The 19689-nt window shown below is 49.8% G+C and overlaps 1 protein-coding gene across 4 annotated transcripts in view; it reads left to right on the plus strand.

Annotated features, from left to right (window-relative positions):
- The first annotated feature begins 4036 nt into the window (after positions 1 to 4036).
- NLRP12 (NLR family pyrin domain containing 12) overlaps positions 4037 to 19689 on the plus strand; it is a 32523-nt gene continuing 16870 nt past the window's right edge. For 3 of the 4 annotated variants that reach the window (XM_045046442.1, XM_045046443.1, XM_045046444.1), the window contains exons 1-3: positions 4214 to 4624; positions 9464 to 9544; positions 13239 to 14940. In XM_045046442.1, coding sequence (XP_044902377.1) covers positions 4336 to 4624; positions 9464 to 9544; positions 13239 to 14940 — 2072 coding nt within the window. In that variant the 5' untranslated portion in view covers positions 4214 to 4335. Of the gene's footprint in view, positions 4625 to 9463; positions 9545 to 13238; positions 14941 to 19689 lie in introns of all 4 variants that reach the window. The other variant, XM_045046445.1, reaches the window with a different exon arrangement.

The raw sequence follows: 19689 nt of genomic DNA on the forward strand, positions 1-19689 counted from the left end.
TTCCCCTTATTAACACACTAGAATCTTGTATATTAAAGACATGACATTTTTGTAATCAGAGCAATCACATTTTCTTGGTGGGGGAAAAAAAAAGTCTGAGGAAACGTTTTCAGTGTTTCCTAAATTGACCGTCATAAAAAATCGTCTTTCCTTGTCTTTAGACGCTGAGGCCCTTGGACTCAGAGGCTGGGATGGATTCATTCCTGTGTTTGTAAAAATAGTGCTGAGCTACCCAAGTCCCCAGATATTGCCAATTGTCTTCCTTCCCATGAGAAGAAAGGACTTATTTGAAAGGAGATGTACGAAGTAGTTATAGATTCAGCTTTCCTCCGCCCTCCTCTCTGCATTCTTAGAAATCTTTTTCCTCCTGCGACAGCGGTGGGGAAGGAGGTCAGAGAGTGAGTCATTCAGGGAAGCTTATATCTAACTTGTAAAGAACCCAGGTTAGGGGTGCCTGGGTGGCTCAGTTGGTTAAGCATCTGACTTTGGCTCAGGTCATGATCTCATAGTTTATGAGTTCAAGCCCCCTGTGATGGGTGAACCTTCAAACATTTTACTAAGTGAAATAAGCCTGACATAGAAGGTCACATATTATATGGTTTCATTTTTTTTAGTTTATTTTTTTATTAAATTTTTTTTAATGTTTTTATTTATTTTTGAGAGAGAGACAGTCAGACATAGTGCAAGCAGGGGAGGGGGACAGAGAGAGGGAGACACAGAATCTGAAGCAGGCTCCAGGCTCTGAGCTGTCAGCACAGAGCCTGATGCAGGGCTTGAACACATGAACTGTGAGATCATGACCTGAGTGAAAGTCAGATGCTTAACTGACTGAGGCACCTAGGTGCCCCTAAAAGAATTTTTTTTCTAGGTTTTTATGTATTTTTGAGAGAGAGAGAGAGAGACAGAGCATGAGCAGGGGAGGGGCAGAGAGAGAGGGAGACACAGAATCGGAAGTAGGCTCCAGGCTCCGAGCTGTCAGCACAGAGCCCGACATGAGGCTCGAACTCATGATTCAAGAGATCACCTGAGCCAAAGTCGGACGCTGAACCAACTGAGCCACCCAGGTGCCCCTGAACTGTACGTTTTAAAATAGGTAAAGTGGTAAATGTTATGCAGTGTGTATTTTTACCTCAATAAAAAAAAAAAATGCTCCATGGCTCCCCATTGCCCTCGGGATTGAGTCCAAGCATCACTCAAGGTGTTTCTGACCTGTCTTGGTACTCTCACCTACTTCATCTCCTGATGTTGTCCTGCTCTCCTTCTACCTGCCAGACCCCCCTGGCCCCTCAGCGTCCCCCCCACAACCTGCCCAGCTGTGGTTCCCTCCCCTGCTGAACCCTGCTCACCCTTCAAGACTCACTTCACACACCATGTCCTGCAGAAGGCTTCCTGAACTCTCCAGTCTGCATTTCGTCCCCTTCGTAGCATCTTCCACCCTCTGAAATCCACACGCTTGTGTATTTGTTTATTTGTGTTCCTTTATTTTGTCTCCATTAGACAGGAAGTCCCGCAGAGGCAGGCAGAGAATTTGCTCGTCTATCGGGGAGACTTCTGGCAGCCGCAGTACTTAGTGAAAGTAGGAAGATCAGAGTAGGTCACGTTTGAGGGTCAGAGCCCAATACCTCACCTCTGAGATTCCCATTTTACCAAAGTTATGTAAGGACTTGTCCTGCGACCTATTTCTCCATCCTTTGCTGGGCCTTTAGAGGTTTGGAGTCAAGGCAAGGTGACTCTCCCAGGGTCACTCTGCTGGTGCGGTGGAGAGGTGCGGGGCCCGGGAGAGGGGCCCCTGTGGGATCTCCATGTGGCACCACCGACCCTGGAAAGTCCGCAAGAACTCTCCCCAGCGTGCAAGTCAGGTGGTCGCTGGCTTGCGCAGAAACACTCACGGACTCTCTGCTCCCTGTGGGGGCGGCTCATCTCTCTGAGTCCTGGCGGAATAACGTTCCTGATTCCCTGTCTCCTGCCTCATGTCAACTGTCTTATCCTCCTGATAAATCCAGACCAGTAATAATAGTTGAAAAATTCCTGCACAACATTCCATGAAATTCCCCACCCTTCGTCAAGCACTTCACCATTTCCATATGAAAGTGAGGCAAGGGGGGCACCCGGGTGACTTCGGTCATGATCTCACGGTCCGTGAACTCGAGCCCCGCGTCGGGCCCCGCGCTGACGGCTCAGAGCCTGGAGCTGCTTCGGATTCTGTGTCTCCCTCTCTCTCCGCCCCTGCCCCACTCGCATTCTGTGTCTTTCTCTCTCAAAAATAAATTAACATTAAAAAGATTAAAGTCTTACTTTCCATTCCAAGTAGTTTAACAAAATATATTTATTTATCTATTTTCTCCAAACTGTGCCCTCCCTTAGGTAATGTCTCCATCTTGGGTCACATAAAATGCTATATACATGTGTGATTCATTCATTATACGGCTCATCAAATATAAGAGGGGCATTTACTGTATTCCAGGTGCTGTTCTAGTTGCTGGGAAGAAAACGGTGATCAAAATAGTTTGGGCTATGGGGCGGCTAGTCAGTTAAGTCATGATTGCACGGTTTATGGGTTCAAGCCCTACATCAGAGTCTCGGCTGTCAGCAGAGCCATGTAGGATCCTCTGTCTCCTCTTTCTCTGCCCCTTCCCCAATCGTGCTCTCTCTCTCTCAAAAATAAATACAATATTCAAAAAACAACAACAACAAAACCCTATTTGGGGTTCAGTTGAACCCCATTCCCAGGGTAACCGATACCTTTTTTTTTTTTAAAGGTTTATTCAATTTTCAGAAACAGAGAGAGACAGAGCACGAGCAGGGGAGGGGCAGAGAGAGAGGGAGACACAGAATCTGAAGCAGCTCCAGGCTCCGAGCTATCAGCAGAGAGCCTGACGCGGGGCTCGAACTCGCAAACCACGAAGTCATGATCTGAGCCAAAGTTGGATGCTTAACCAATTGAGCCACCCACGCACCCCTAGAACACACTTTTTAATATCTGGCTTCCCTTGCTTAACATTATGCCCACAGGCTTTATCCATATTATTTCTTGCAGCTGTGGTTTGTTTCTCCTCCTTGTTTAAGGCATTGGAATTGGGAATCCTAGTTCCAGCCCACCACATCCTAAGTGAAACAATGCTGCTTTGACTGTCTCCTAAAGTAATTATGTCCCTCTGCCAGTCAGTCTGGGCTAAGGTACTGGCAGTAACCAATGAGCCCTCCACCTTCCTGACTTATGGAAACGTTGTTCACATGCAGGGTCCCTCTAGCAACATTGTTCACATACACAGGACCCATAGCAACATTGTTCACATACATGGTCCCCGGGAGCCTGTTAGCTGTGGCTTCATCTGTATCCTTTTCATTCCTCGCCCAAGGCAGAAAAAAGAGTCTGTATCAGTCCCTTGTGCTGCTATAACAAATCACATGTCCACTCTACATGTGGACTATTTTACAGTTTGGGAGGTCAGAAGTTTGAAACAGGGCTAAAATCGGGGCGTCAGCAGGCTGTTCCGTCGGAGGCTCTGGGTGAGAATCCGTTTCGTCGCCTTTTCCGGCCATCATCACATCACTCCTCCTTCTGCTCCCATCGCCCTTACCCTCTGACCCTGGCCCTCCTTGTGACTTTACTAAGCCCATCTGAACCATCTGGGGTAATGTCCCCATCTCATGAGACTGGCATTTAATAGCATCTGCAAAGTCTTTTTTGCTCTGTAAGGTAGCACATCACAGGCTCCGGGGATTGGGACACAGACACCTTTGGGAGACCATTGCTCTGCCTACCCTCCACACAGTCCCCCTCTGGGATATGGCAGTCTTGTGGCTGAGAAAAGAGAAAATAGCAGACCCCTGCGGTCAGGTTTGTAACGTTTCCACCTAGAAGAGAAGTTTGCCCACACGGGTTGACGTTTCACACTCACGCTTGCTCACGGACCATCTGCTCATGCAGGTGGCCTGTCCAAGCCTGATACCAGCAGAATGGGGGGGTCTAACCACCAGGAGGGCAGTGACTAGCTTGAGGATACTGCAAAGGCCCACGGGCAGGGAGAGGTAGGAAGGAGTGTGGGGAGCCGGGAAGAGGGAGCAGAAGTGAAATTCTTTCTCGCGGTGGACAACTCCTGGGATTTCCTAATCTGCCCAGCTTCCTCTTCTTGGAAGGGAACACCCACCGGTGCGTGGGGCCCAGACGTCACCTGCAGGGTGAGGAAGCTCTATTTCATCACAAGGACTGTCCTCTCTCGCTCCTCCAGTCTCGCCTGCGGCGGATCAGACGGTGGGCATGTTGGAATCGCACACCTCGTGTGGACACACTCCAGGCTCCGGCTGCTGTCCCTTGGGGTTCACGACGCCCCCATGCCCCGAGCCCCGCTTAGCGACAGCCTCTGTCGCCTCTCGGCCTACCTGGAAGAGCTGGAGGCCGTGGAGCTGAAGAAGTTCAAGCTGTACCTGGGCGCGTTGCCGGAGGCTGAGGGGGGCAGGATCCCCTGGGGGAAGCTGGAGCCAGCGGGGCCCCTGGACACCGCACAGCTGCTGGTGGCTCACTGCGGGCCGGCCGCGGCCTGGCCACTGGCGCTGGGCCTCTTCCAGCGCATCCACCGGCGGGACCTGTGGGAGAGAGGACAGAGAGAGGACCCGGTGAGGGGTAAGGAGGCGCTGGGCGGTCAGGCCGCACCCCGACAGCTCCCTTCCTTGGCTTCTCGCCTCTGCCCTTGGCCTTGCTGGGGCCGCGTTGGGTGCGCAATGCCCAGGCTCCAAGGTCTTTGCCGGGAAAGTTCCTACTTATCCGTAGAGCCCTGGAGGCAATACCCTCTTTGTGAGTTCTTTCCTCTGCCCTGTCCCACCCCTCGCCCTCGAGGGGCGTGTCTTCTGTCCTAAGAGATAGCTGGGCTGCTGATCAGACGCTTCTGATTTCCTCCTGTAACAAGGCATGCACGTTGCGTAATGATGCGCGCTGTGTTGTGAATGTTGTGCGATAGATATGATTATTATTACACCTATCATAGAGGTGAGAAAACTGAGGCTCAGAAAACCACCAGTTGCCTCCAGACAAGAGCTGCCAAGATAAAACATGGAATGCTTTTTTTTTTTTTAATTAATGTTTATTCATTTTTAAGACAAAAAGAGAGGGGCACCTGGGTGGCTCAGTCAGTTAAGCGTCCGACTTCAGCTCAGGTCATGATCTCGTGGTCCATGAGTTCGAGCCCTGCGTCAGGCTCTGTGCTGACAGCTCAGAGCCTGGAGCCTGTTTCTGTGTCTCCTTCTCTCTCTGACCCTCCCCCATGCATGCTCTGTCTCTCTCTGTCTCAAAAATAAATAAACGCTAAAAAAAATTTAAAAAAAAAGACAGAAAGAGACAGGGAGAGAGCATGAGTGGAGGAAGGGCAGAGAGAGAGGGAGACACAGAATCTGAAGCAGGCTCCAGGCTCTGAGATGTCAGCACAGAGCCCAACATGGGGCTTGAATTCATGAACAGTGAGATCATGACCTGAACCGGAGTCGGATGCTCAGCTGAATGAGTCATCCAGGTGCCCCATTTTTTAAATTTTTTAAAATGTTTATTTATTTTTTGAGAGAGTGCAAGTGGGGGAGGGGCAGAGAAAGAGGGAGACAGAATCTGAAGCAGGCTCCAGGCTCTGAGCTGTCAGCACAGAGCCCAACATGGGGCTCAAATCCATGGACCACGAGATCATGACCTGAGCTGCAGTCAGTCACTTAACCAACTGAGCCATCCAGGCGCCCCTCTTTTTTTCTTTAAAGTAATCCCTAGAGGGGCCCCTCGGTGGCTCAGTTGGTTGAGCATCCAACTTCAGCTCAGGTCATGATCTCACAGTCTGTGAGTTCAAGCCCTGTGTCGGGCTCTGTGCTGACAGCTCAGAGCTTGGAACCTGCTTCAGATTCTGTGTCTCCCTCTCTCTCTGCCCCTCCCCTGCTCATGCTCTGTTTCTGTCTCTGTCATAATAAATAAACATTAAAAAAAAATTAAAGTAATCCCTAGAGATGCCCAATGTTGGGCTCAAGTTCATCACCCTGAGATCAGGAGTCGCATACTCTACGGACTGAGCCAGCCCGGTGCCTGCTTTGTTTCTAGCTTTTTTGTTTTGTTTTTTTTTGATGTTCATTTGTTTATTTTGAGAGAGAGAGAGAGAAAGTGAGCACATGCAAATTGGGGAGGGGCACACAGAGAGAGAAACCCAAGCAGGCTCCACACTGTCAGCCCAGAACCCGATGTGGGGCTCAAACCCATGAACCATGAGATCATGACCTGGGCCGAAACCAAGAGTCAGATGCTTAGCCGACTGAGCCACCCAGGCGCCCCTGTTTTGCTTCTTTAAAGTTGCCATTTGAATAAGTGCGAAGTCTGATTCCTATCACTTTTGATTGGTTTTACTGGGGCATCATATCGGAGTCCTTGTTTCCCCAAACCTCACACATCCAGGCTTTGTCAAATCCCAGCAGTTACAACTCTAAGCATTCCCCCCCCCCCACTTCTGCGCCCAGCGCCCAGCAGGTGACCCACCTTGCACGTGGCTGACTGCCACCTGCTATGCTTGCCCCTCACCCCTCACCTCTCCTTACAGGCTTTCCCCACTCAGCAGGCACAATAATCTTTACAACCATGGATTAAATCACCCCCTCCCTTGCTTTCAAGCCTCCAGTAGCCTCCTGCTGTGAGTAGATTGTAATCCAAATTGCTCAAGGTGTTCCTACAAGGCCCGCTGAGCCAGTCTCTCCAAACCCACCCAGCACTTACCCGGAAGCTCATTGCTGTTGTGTCATTGTGTTCTTCCCCAGGCCCTTTACACTTGCTGCCTTAGGTTGTTTTTGTTTTGTTTTGTTTTGTTTTGTTTTGTTTTCTGCTTAGAATGGCCCTGCTCACATATCTGGCCCTTTGCCATTCAGATCTCAGATTAAGTACCTTATCCTCTGTTCTGATCACCCCCTATTCACCCCACTGGTGAAGGAGACATATCCCACCCTAAGTGGTTTCAGATGGCTGAACACAGACACCAAACACAGGACGGATGAGACTAACATTTGTCGCATACACTCACAGCTCAGAAGAGGAGACCCCATGCACCATGGGAGTCTCACTGGGTTGATTTCAGGAAGGTAGTGAACCTCAAGGGGCTGCAGGAGGCAGCCTTTGTAGACAGAGGAGTGTGGGGGCTTTGGGATTGTTGGAAGAGGACAATGTTGGCTTGTCTGGATAATTTCACGGGCCAGCAGGGAACTGGGAGAATGAGGACCAGTGAGGTGCAGTCGGTCTAGGAGGTGGGGATGAGGCAGCTGGTCCAATTCTAGTAGGAACACTAGCCAAGGGGGCAGGCTGTGTCACTAGGTGGGGACACACCTGGCCAGAGCACGGGAACTCACACTGAGGCTTACACTCTGGGGTCCTGTGAGATCAAAGATGTCCAGGAAGCACTTGGAATATTTGATATTACAATACACCCACAGAAAAGCCATTCTTGCACCCAAACTAAAATACTACTCTTAATTACTCTGTCATGTACTCTTATTTCATTGTAAAGACAATTTCCATCATTATGTGAAGTTTTGTGAAGTGTTTACTTTTTTTTTTTTTTTTGAAAGAGAGAAAGAAAGAGAGAGGGAGAGAAGAATCTTAAGCAGGCTCCACACTCAGCACAGAGCTCGATGCACGGCTCAATCCCAGGATCCTGGGATCACAACCTGAGCCAAAATTAACAGATGCTCAACTGACTGAGCGACCCAGGCTCTCCTGAAAAGTTTGTTTTTTATGTGCTCAACTCTCCACACCATAGAGAGTAAGGTCCACAGGGTAGAGACCTTGTGTCTTGTTTATTGCTATGTGTCCAATGCTAGGAAAATGCATGGATAACACTGGTGCCCAAAATAGGTACATTTTTTGGATGGCTGGATGAATGGATGGATGGGGTAGGTGGGTGGGTGGATGGATGGAATGGGAGGATGGGTAGGTGGATGGATGGGTGGATGGGTGGAGGGATGGGTGGAGGGATGGATGGATGGATGGGTGGGTGGATGGATAGATGGAGGGGGGAGGGAGGGATGGAGGGAGGGATGGGTGGATGCATGGGTGGATGGATGGATGGATGGGTCCCTGGATGGATGGAGATGGATGGATGGATGGGTGATGGGTAGATGGATAGGTGGATGTGTGGATGGATGGATGGATGGATGGAGATGAAAACATGGGTGGGTGGATGGATGGGTGGATGGGTGGAGGGATGGGTAGAGGGATGGATGGATGGATGGAGGGATGGGTAGAGGGATGCATGGATGGGTGGGTGGGTGGATGGATGGAGGGATGGGTGGATGGATGGGTGGATGGATGGAGGGATGGGTAGAGGGATGGGTGGATGGATGGAGGGATGGGTAGAGGGATGGATGGATGGGTGGGTGGGTGGATGGATGGAGGGATGGGTGGATGGATGGGTGGATGGATGGAGGGATGGGTAGAGGGATGGGTGGATGGATGGAGGGATGGGTAGAGGGATGGATGGATGGGTTGGTGGGTGGATGGATGGGTGGATGGGTCGCCGGATGGATGGAGATGGATGGATGGATGGGTGATGGGTAGATGGATAGGTGGATGTGTGGATGGATGGATGGATGGAGATGAAAATATGGGTGGGTGGATGGGTGGATGGATGGATGGGTGGGTGGATGGATGTGTAGATGGATGGATAGAGATGGATGGATGAGTGGATGAATGGATAGATGGATGGGTGGGTGTATGGGTGTATGTATGGGTAGATGGATAGATGGAGATGGATGGATGGATGGATGGATGGAGATGGGTGGATGGATGGATGGATGGATGGAGGGATGGATGGATGGGTGGATGGGTGGTTGGATGGAAGGATGGATGGATGGGTGGCTGGATGGATGGGTGGATAGGCAGATCGATGGATGGATGGATGGGTGGGTGGATGGGTAGATGGATGGATGGATGGAGATGGAGGGATGGTTGGATGGATGGGTGGGTAGGTGGATGGGTGGGTGGTGGATGGAGGGATGGAGGGATGGATGGGTGGATGGGTGGATGTATGGGTAGATGGAGGATGGAGATGGATGGATGAATGGATGGATGGATGGGTGGGTGGATGAATGGATGGATAGATGGATGAGGTGTGGGCAAGGACTGAAGGAGAGGGAGGAAATCCAAGCTGACTCACAACTTCCTGCCTGAAAGGATTTGTTGGATCGATGGAGGTGCTGATCCCCACAATGTGTACCCAGGAAGGAGAGTGGGTTATGGAGAGCAAGTGTTTTCAACAGTAATGCATGTGAGGTGAATGCCAAACATTATGAGGTGTGGGTGGACAGAGAATTATCATGTAAACAGTCTGATGTAATAGTAACTAGTATTTTTTTAAATGACAAATAAGTTATATTAGCTTCAGGCGTTCAAAGTAGCTAATATTATTGAGAGCTAGCCAGATATATGCTAGCTGATCTTCCAAAATTTCTCTTCCAGATACTCCACCTGATGGCTCATCCTCACTGGAGAGCCAGTCAGTATGTTGTCTGGAAGTCTTTCCTGGAACTCCAAGGAAAGGTGAGTCATGAGCCGTATCTGGTAGAATACACAAGGCTACACGTATCAGACTGTCCAATGGACTAGATCAAGCAAAAAAAAAAAAAATTAATGTTTGCATTAAAGAAAAGCATAACAAGAAATCTTGACATGGGTGGTTTCTGCACATAAACTCTGCCTTATGTAGCTGGTTAGCAACACCATCAAATCCCCAACTTCCTCTGTTACACTTGTCCTAAGATTTGTCACCTCATGGTTGCAAGATGGCAACCAAACCATTTCATGCAAGTGAATTCCAAGCAGGGAAAAAAAAGAGAGACAAAAGATTTTCCTCTTCATGAGAGTATCATTTTTTTTAATTTATTTTATTTTGAGAGAGAGAGAGACAGACAGACAGACAGACAGCAGGGGAGGGGCAGAGAGAGAAGGAAGGAGTGAGAATCCCAAGCAGGCTCCACACTGTCAGCAGAGAGCCCAATGCAGGGCTCGAACTCATGAACTGTGAGATCGTGACCTGAGCCAAGATCAAAAGTCAGTTGCTCAATTGACTGAGCCACCCATTCACCCATCCATCCACCCATAAAATCTTTTCAACAAGCTTCCCCCTTCCTGGTGGTCATCCCTTTGCACCTCATTGGTTGGAACTGGGGCACATTCCCAGACCAGCCACTGGCAACAGGGAATGAGATTGTTCATGACTGGTTTAGCCAAACTGTGATTCATCCTCTGGGGCTTGTGAAGGGACAGCATACGGCTGGTATCAGGCATCAGCTCCCGGGGCATCTGGCTGGCTCACTAGTGGGGCATGTGACTCTTGATCTCTGGGTTGTGAGTTAGAGCCCCACTTTCAGTGTAGAGATTGCTTTAAAATAAAATCTAAAAAGGGGCTCCTGGGTGGCTCAGTTGGTTAAGCGGCCGACTTCAGCTCAGGTCATGATCTCACAGTTCATGAGTTCAAGCCCCACATTGGGCTCTGTGCTGACAGCTCAGAGCCTGGAGCCTCCTTCAGATTCTGTGTCTCTGTCTCTCTCTGTTCCTCCCCCACTCACACTATGTCTCTCTCTCTCAAAAATAAATAGAGATTAAAAAAATTTTTTTTAAATCTAAAAAAAAAAAAAAAAAAAGGAACAGCATCCATCACCTTAATAAAATTGGGACTGTTGGTGAAGAAGAAATGAGTATGGGCTGCTGGACAGAGAGTATCATTGTCAACAAGAACACAAATGATTCTGGACATCTTTCAAGGGTGTCTTTATGCACTGGGCATAGCACATGGCCAATATGTGGTAACTCCATTTTCGTTCTCATCGTTATTTTAAACTTTTCTATTTTCCTAATATTCCCCATGTCTGAAAATAAGAGCCCTTTCTCTACAGGAAAAGACTAGGACTTCTACAAAATCCAAACATTACTGTCACAATTATCTTTGTTCAATTAAAAAAAAAAATGTAGGGGTGCCTGGGTGGCTTAGTCGGTTAAGGGTCCGACTTCAGCTCAGGTCATGATCTCACGGTTCGTGGGTTCGAGCCCCGCTCTATGCTGATGGCTCAGAGCCTGGAGCTTGCTTCGGATTCTGTGTTTCCTTCTCTCTCTGTCTCTTCCCACTAGTGCTCTCTCTCTCTCTCTCTCTCAAAAATAAAATATTAAAAAAAATAAATACAATAAATTAAAAAAAAACCTTTCTACATGAAATAGAATCACCATTGATAAAAGAGAAGTGCAAATGGTATATTTATAAACTCAGAAGTATTGATATTTATCAATACACATTAAGGGAGGAATAAGATAACTTTATCAGCAGATGAATGGATCAACAAAATATGGTATATATACATACAATGGAATATTATTCAGACTTAAAATGGAATGAAATTTTGTCTTTTTTTAAAATTTTTTTTAACGTTTATTTATTTTTGAGACACAGAGAGACAGCATGAATGGGGGAGGGACAGAGAGAGAGGGAGACACAGAATCGGAAGCAGGATCCAGGCTCCGGGCCATCAACCCAGAGCCTGACGCGGGGCTCGAACCCACAGACCGAGAGATCGTGACCTGAGCCGAAGTCGGACGCTTAACCGACTGAGCCACCCAGGCGCCCCAAAATGGAATGAAATTTTGATACTTGCTACAGCATAGATGTACTTCAAAAACATTATGCTAAGTCAGGGGCGCCTGGGTGGCTCAGCTGGTTAAGCATCCATCCATCCACCCATAAAATCTTTTCAATAAGCTTCCCCCTTCCCGGTGGTCTCTTGGTCTCAGCTTGAGACTCTCCCCCTTGAGACTCTTGGTCTCAGCTCAGGTCTTGATCTCAGGGTTCAAGCCCTGCATTGGATTGTAAGAAAAAAAGAAAACATTATGTTAAGTCAAATGAGCCAATACAATTCCACTTATATGAGGTACTTAAATAAGTCACACTGGAGACAGAGAGTGGACCAGGGGCTGGGGGTGGGGGAGGAATGGGGAGTTAGTGTTTAATAGGCACAGAGTTTCAGTTGAGGATGAACGAAAATTTCTGGAAATGGACCGTGCTGATGATTGCACAACGTTGTGAATGCGCTTAATATCATTGAGTCAGTCTTACCCTTAAAAACGGTAAAAATGCTACATTTTATGTTATGTGTATTTTCCTAGAATTCAAAATAAAAGAGTGCATGCATTCCTTTTGAGAGAGTCCCAGGATCAAATTTAGATCTCTTTTTTAGCCTTTCTTTAGGCAGGAACCATTCCTTTAGGTCCAATATTATGGACCTCTGGGGACATTCAGATACAAAAGGATGCTTGCTTTTTTTTTTTTTTTTTTTTTTTTTTGAGAGGGAGAGATAGCAGGGGAGGGGCAGAGAGAGAGAATCCCAAACAGGTTCTGCACTGTCAGTGCAGAGCCCAATGTGGGGCTCAAACTCACAAACTGTGAGTGAGACACGACCTGAGCCGAAATCAAGAGTCAGATGCTTAACTGACTCAGCCCCCCAGCCACCCTGGCCTCCACCCACAGGATGGTCGTAGCTGGTGCCCCACCCCTCAGTTGCTAGGGCCCAAAATATCTCCAGACCTTGCTAGAAACCCCCTAGGGGAGGACACAATCATCCTGGTGAGCACCACTGTTCTAGATTGTGCATTCACATCTATACCAAGTACATTTCCCCAAAGAGACATTTAGCAAGGGGCTTAGAGAGCAGACAAGTTCTCCAGTGCCCACGCACACCAGCCTTTTTTCAAAGGCAGAAACCTTGGGAGCGCTGCCTTCTCAAACTTCAGCGTGCAGGCAAATCAGCGGTCCTGGTAGGGATACAGTTCGGGGTTCTGTAGCTGGGGAGTGGGGCTCACTTTCCCATTTGCGACCAGCTCCTTGTGGGCCCATGTGGGATTTCAGTGTCTTCCCCGGGAGGACCCGAGTGAACCCGTGGCTGAGGCTGACAGCCTCCTCTAGGTGCCCTTGCTGTGTTCCATCAGCAGGTGCTGGAGGTGCTCCAGGACGTGGACACCCCGTTTGAGTCGCCAGGATAGACTCCTGTGCCCAAGGACAGTTTCCCTGTTAGTGCCTTTGCTTCCCATGAGAAAGTACCAAGCCCCCCAGGCTCCATCCAGAAAAGCATCCCGAGGATATTGCAGAACAAATAGGCACCAAGAGACCGTGGTTTGCTTTCGCCCGCCGATCCACGAACAGTGGCTGATGAGTCTCCCATGGACCCCCCTCCTCACTCCCCTCCCTTAGATCCCCGGGAAACCTACAAGGACTACGTCCGCAGGAAGTTTCGGCTGATGCAAGACCGAAATGCGCGCCTCGGGGAATGCGTCAACCTCAGCCGCAGGTACACCCGCCTCCTCCTGGTGAAGGAGCACTCAACTCCCATGTGGGCCCAGCAGAAGCTTTTGGACACAGGCTGGGGACAGGCAAGAGCCGTGGGGCACCAGGCCAGCCTCATCCAGATGGAGACCCTCTTTGAGCCGGACGAGGAGCGCCCCGAGCCCCCGCGCACTGTGGTCCTGCAGGGAGCGGCCGGGATGGGCAAGTCCATGCTGGCCCACAAGGTGATGCTCGACTGGGCCGACGGGAAGCTCTTCCAAGGCAGGTTTGATTATCTCTTCTACATCAACTGCAGGGAGATGAACCAGAGCACCTCGGAGCAGAGCGCCCGGGACCTCATCTCCAGCTGCTGGCCAGAGCCCAGCGTGCCCCTCCAGGAGCTTGTCCGAGTCCCCGAGCGCCTCCTGTTCATCATCGATGGCTTCGACGAGCTAAAACCCTCTTTCCACCACCCTCAGGGCCCCTGGTGCCTCTGCTGGGAGGAGAAACGGCCCACGGAGCTTCTCCTTGGCAGCCTGCTTGGGAAGAAGCTGCTGCCTGAGCTGTCCATGATCATCACCACCAGGCCCACGGCTCTGGACAAGCTCCAGCGCTTGCTGGAGCATCCCAGGCACGTGGAGATCCTGGGCTTCTCGGAGGCCGAGAGGCGGGAGTACTGCTACAAGTATTTCCACAATGCAGAGCAGGCCGCTCAAGTCTTCAGCTTCATGAGGGACAACGAGCCCCTGTTCACTCTCTGCTTTGTCCCCATGGTGTGCTGGGTCGTGTGCACCTGTCTCAAGCAGCAGCTGGAGGACGGGGGGCTCCTACGACAGACGTCCAGGACCACCACGGCCGTGTACCTGCTCTACCTCCTGAGTCTGATGCAGCCCAAGCCGGGGAGCCCCACCCTGCACCCCCCGGCCAACCAGAGGGCGCTGTGCTCTCTGGCGGCGGACGGCGTCTGGAATCAGAAGATCCTCTTTGAGGAGCAGGACCTCCGGAAGCATGGCCTCGATGGGGCAGATGTCTCCTCCTTCCTCAACATGAACATCTTCCAGAAGGACATCAACTGTGAAAAGTTCTACAGCTTCATCCACCTCAGCTTCCAGGAATTCTTTGCCGCCATGTACTACATCCTGGGCGCCGGGGAGACCGGGTCCAGCCCAGAGCAGAGCGTGACGAGGCTGTTGGCGGAGTACGGGTTTTCGGGAAGGAGCTTCTTGGGGCTCACCGTGCGCTTCCTGTTTGGCCTCCTGAACGAGGAGACAAGGAGCTACCTGGAGAAGAGTCTCTGCTGGGAGGTCTCGCCTCACGTCAAGCTGGAGCTGCTGGCCTGGATCCAAAGCAAAGCTCGGAGCGAGGGCTCCACCCTCCAGCAGGGCTCCCTGGAGCTCTTCAGCTGCCTGTACGAGATCCAGGAGGAGGAGTTTATCCAACAAGCCCTGAGCCACTTTCGAGTGCTTGTCGTCGGCAACATCACCACCAAGATGGAGCACGTGATTGCCTCCCTGTGCGTGAAAAACTGCAGGAACGCCCTGACCGTGCGCCTGCACGGGGCTGCCTACAGCCCGGAAGAGCACGATGGCGGGAAATGGACTTCCGGGCCCCAGGCGCTACCTGCACAGTCGTAAGTACCCGGTGGGGCTCGCTCTCCAAGTTCATGATCTCAGCTGGGGATGATTTTTGCCCCCACCCCAGGAGACACTTGGCAATATCCGGGGAAGGGTTGGGTGGTCACCACTAGAGGAGGTGGGGGGAGGGGAGGTTGCTGTGGTATCTGGAGGGAAGAGGCCAGGGATGCTACAAAGATATCCCACCGGGGGCGCCTGGGTGGCTCAGTTGGTTAAACGTCTGACTTTGGCTCAGGTCACGATCTCACGGTTTGTGGGTTGGAGCCCCATGTAGGGCTCTGTGCTGACAGCTCGGAGCCTGGAGCCTGCTTCACATTCTGTGTCTCCCTCTCTCTCTGCCCCTCCCCCGCTCATGCTGTCTCTCTGTCTCTGTCTCTCAAAAATACATAAACATTAAAAAAAAAAAAAAGACATCCCACCGTGCCCAGGACGGCCCCCCACAACACAGGATGGTCTGGTCCTCACGTTGTCAACAGTGTCCAGGTTAGTGTCCTGCTCCTAAACAGGACTCCTTAGGACTAAATTGGGGCCCCTGTCAAGGACAGTGTTTCCAGCCAACAAATGTTATCACGGGGCACTTTCCTACAGAGTCCAGACAGCGGTGAACACGCCAGTGGTGCCCCCTGCCAGGACTAACATCCTCATGGGAAGGGAGAGAGCCAAGGGCAGTAAATAAGTCAACAGGCAAACGTGCAAACAAGACTCGATCATTAGGGTAGTTTCAGATAGAACTGCTATGAGGAAAATAAAACAGGGCGGGGTGATAGGCGGCGACAGGGACAGGGAGGGCTGGGCGGTGTGAAGGGGGTGGATGAAGGAAGGAAGATCTCAGGAAGTGACTCTTCGAGCTTTTTGGCTAAGATTTTTTTTTTTAATTAAAAATTTTTTTAATGTTTATTTTTGAGAGAGACAGAGTGTGAGTGGGGGAGGGGCAGGGAGGGAGGGAGACAGAATCTGAAGCAGGCTCCAGGCTCTGACTTGTCAGCACAGAGCCTGATGCAGGGCTTGAACCCACGGACCGTGAGATTGTGACCTGAGCCGAAGTCGGATGCTTAACGAAGTGAGCGAAGTGAGCCACCCGGGTGCCCCACTAAGACTTTGTTTTGGTTTGGGTTCCCCAAGGAGTAACCCTTAGACAAAAGGATTTGAATGTAAGTAGAATAAGAGAGGAAAGTCATCCTTTTTTCTTCCTTCCACCCTCTTAGGTGCATAACAGAGACCTGTAAATTAAACTCACAAAAGACAGATTCACAGAGAAAAACAAAGAGAAGTTCATTAGGTGTTTACTAATTCCGGGGCACCTGGCTAGCTCAGTTGGTAGAACATGTGACTTCAGATCTTGGGGTCATGAGTTCAAGCCCCAGGTTGGGCACACACACACAAAAAAGGTTTATTAGTTCATCTGCACTTACCCGGGGGAGTACCCAGAGATGAGTAACTCAAAGGGCTGGCTAGAACCTGGGCTTTTATAGCGTCCTAGCACAAGAACAATACATTTTTAGAGATATGGCAAGACAAAGGAAAAGGACAGTGAGCTTCTCTGGAGGTTAACTGTGGGAAGGCAAAAATACGGGGGAAACAGATGGGGTAAGGTGTGTTTGTACAGGTCCGTCCTGGAGCTGTAGGGGAGGAAAATTCTCCTTCTCTCTCTTTGGGTCTCTGGCTGGGCCTGAGAATTAAACTGACATATGACAGATTCACAGGAGGAAAGCAGACACGTTTTAATGAATTTTTACATGTGCTTGAAAGCCTGCATCAGAGCCGGAAGCTCTCATACATTCAGATAAAAAAAACAATCAACTTGCAAAGAATTGACAAGCCATCTGAGGACATGTCAAGCTGAATTTTGAATCAGCTTTATAAATGTCATTACATAGAGAGAGCTACCTTAAAAGATCTCTGGGAGAGCCTGGGTGGCTCAGTCGGTTAAGCATCTAACTTTGGCTCAGGTCTTGATCTCGCGGTTCGTGAGTTCAAGCCCCACTTCAGGCTCTGTGCTGACAGCACTCCGGATCCTCTGTCTCCTCATCTCTCTGCCCCTCCCCTACTCACGCTCTCTGTGTATCTCAAAATAAGTCAATAAAAACTTCAACAACAACAACAAAAATCTGTGAAATGAGGGGCGCCCAGCTGGCTCAGTCAGTGGAGTGTGTGACTGTTGATCTTGGGGTTGTGAGTTTGAGCCCCACATTGGGCATAGAGTTTACTTAAAAAAAAAAAAAAAGAATTGATAAGACAAAGCACTCTGGGCTGGGGGCAGTCAATAGTGAGGAAGTAATAAGGTTTGTTTATTTAGGCTTCTTGGTCCTGAATTCACTCTCTGGTGATCAGGATCCCTCCCTTCATTCTGGTGGAGGGAGGAGATTCTTCACACGGAGACTGATCTGCTCTCAGAGAAGAGCCAGATGGTGGTGGGGTAGGGCATCAGGGACCCTTCTCAGACTCCTTCAGCTCGAGGTTTTTCCATCTTCGTGGCCATAAAACTTCCCCAGGAGAGGGGCCCTATGGGAGTCGTCACTTTCACAAGTGGTCGGAATGGGAAGATTTCTTTCTGCATCTCGTTTGCCTCAAACTCAAAATAATCCTTACGCCAAAGTGGCATATTTGGGGTGGCATATTCTGGTCCCCTAGAGGACTTTCTTTGGGAGGTGGTCCCAGTAAGTCGAGAAGACAAGGAAGGGAGGCAGCCAACAAAGGGAACCCCATCCAGCTCGTCACCAATGGGACTCAGACGTACCTCCCACCCCTCCTCGAGGCAGGGGGCAGGAGTCTTGAGCTGTGCATGAATCACGTGTAAGTGGGTGGGGGTCAGCTCACAGGGTCTCCCAGTCGGCTTGACAGACGTTTGCTTCTGACTTAAGCCGTGTGACAATCCAGGAAGGAGAGGTTTCTAGGACCAGGGGATACAGATAATAGGGTCGATTTGCTGACGTCTCACTCCGACTGGAGGCTTACTTCCAGTGACCGTGCTGCCTGGCTCTTCACGAATCTTCATCCCATGTGGAATCACAGTTCTGCTAACCAGCTTCCGCACTGACCTAGATGCCATAAATGCACACTAAATGCTTTTCTGTGGGGCCATGTGCCCAGGACTTTACGTTATTGTGCTCCGGGACGCAAGAAGGTCATGGTGGCCAATAGCCCGGGGTCTGGAGTCACGCGCACGTGGCTTAGAATCCCAGCTCCACTGCTCCCTAGCTGTGCGGCTTTGCTGAAGTCCCTTCTGCTTGTCAAGCCTCAGTCTTTCTATGCGGAAAATGGGATTTCAATGCCTGCCTTTTTGGGTTCGTGTAAAGGCTCAACAGTGGGTTGGTTGCGTACAGGGTCAGAAATCAACAGGTGCTGATGTCACTTTTACACCGTGATGTTTTCGTAACAGTGTGGACACTCTGTGTGCAATGATTTGTTAAACCCACCGGTACATATAACTCTGTCATAGTTAAGGCCTCTAGGGTTTGGGGGGTCACACAATTTTATATATTTATTTATATTATATATTTACTTTATATATATTTACATAAAATACATAAATACATATATAATTGCATATATGAGTATAATCTTATATGTAATAATTATAAATATGTTATAAACATATGTTTTTTTTTTTATTTTTTTTTAACATTTATTTATTTTTGAGAGACAGAGAGAGACAGAGCATGAGCAGGGGAGGGGCAGAGAGAGAGGCAGACCCAGAATCCAAAGCTGGCTCCAGGCTCTGAGCCGTCAGCTCAGAGCCCGACGCGGAGCTCGAACTCACGAGCTGTGAGATTGTGACCTGAGCCGAAGTCGGACACTTAACCAACCGAGCCACCCAGGAGCCCCCTTTTTTTTTTTTAAATTTTTTTTATGTTTATTTATTTTTGATACAGAGAGAGAGCATGAATAGGGGAGGGTCAGAGAGAGAGAGAGAGAGGGAGACACAGAATCTGAAGCAGGCTCCAGGCTCTGAGCCGTCAGCGCAGAGCCTGACACGGGGCTCGAACTCACGAGCTGTGAGATTGTGACCTGAGCCGAAGTCGGACGCTTAACCGACTGGGCCACCCAGGCGCCCCTAAGCATAGGTTTTAAGACAGACTATACAGCCAGAAGTAAATCAGGAGACCTTACTGGCTGCATGTTTTACCCTGTATCATGTGAGTCAGGCCATTCTTTTTTTTTTTTTTTTTATGTTTTTGTTTATTTTTGAGAGAGAGAGAGTGTGAGTGGGGAAGGGACAGAGGATCCAAAGCAGGCTCTGGGCGGACAGCAGAGAGCCCAATGCGGGGCTTGAACTCATGAACCATGAGATCATGACCTGAGCCAAAGTTGGCCGCTCAACCGACTGAACCACCCAGGGGCCCCTATAGTGGAATATTAAAAAACATTTTTTTTAATGTTTATTTATTTTTGAGAGAGAGAAGGACAAAGCATGATGGGGGAGGGGCAGAGAGAGAGGGAGACCCAGAACCTGAAGCAGGCTCCAGGCTCTGAGCTGTCGGCACAGACCCCAACGTGGGGCTCGAACTTGCAGACTGTGAGATCATGACCTGAGCTGAAGACACGTAGCCTGCTGAGCCACCCAGGGGCCCCTAGAGCGGAATATTTTAAATGCAAATGTAGGGGGCGCCTGGCTGACTCAGTCAAAGGGGGCGAGACTAATTATCTCAGGGTTGGAAGTTCAAAAGCCACATTGGGCACAGAGCGTACCTTTAAAAAGTAAAACATAGGGGCGCCTGGGTGGCGCAGTCGGTTAAGCGTCCCAC

The sequence above is a fragment of the Felis catus genome, chromosome E2 (assembly GCF_018350175.1).
Source record: "Felis catus isolate Fca126 chromosome E2, F.catus_Fca126_mat1.0, whole genome shotgun sequence".
Classification (NCBI taxonomy): domain Eukaryota; kingdom Metazoa; phylum Chordata; class Mammalia; order Carnivora; family Felidae; genus Felis; species Felis catus.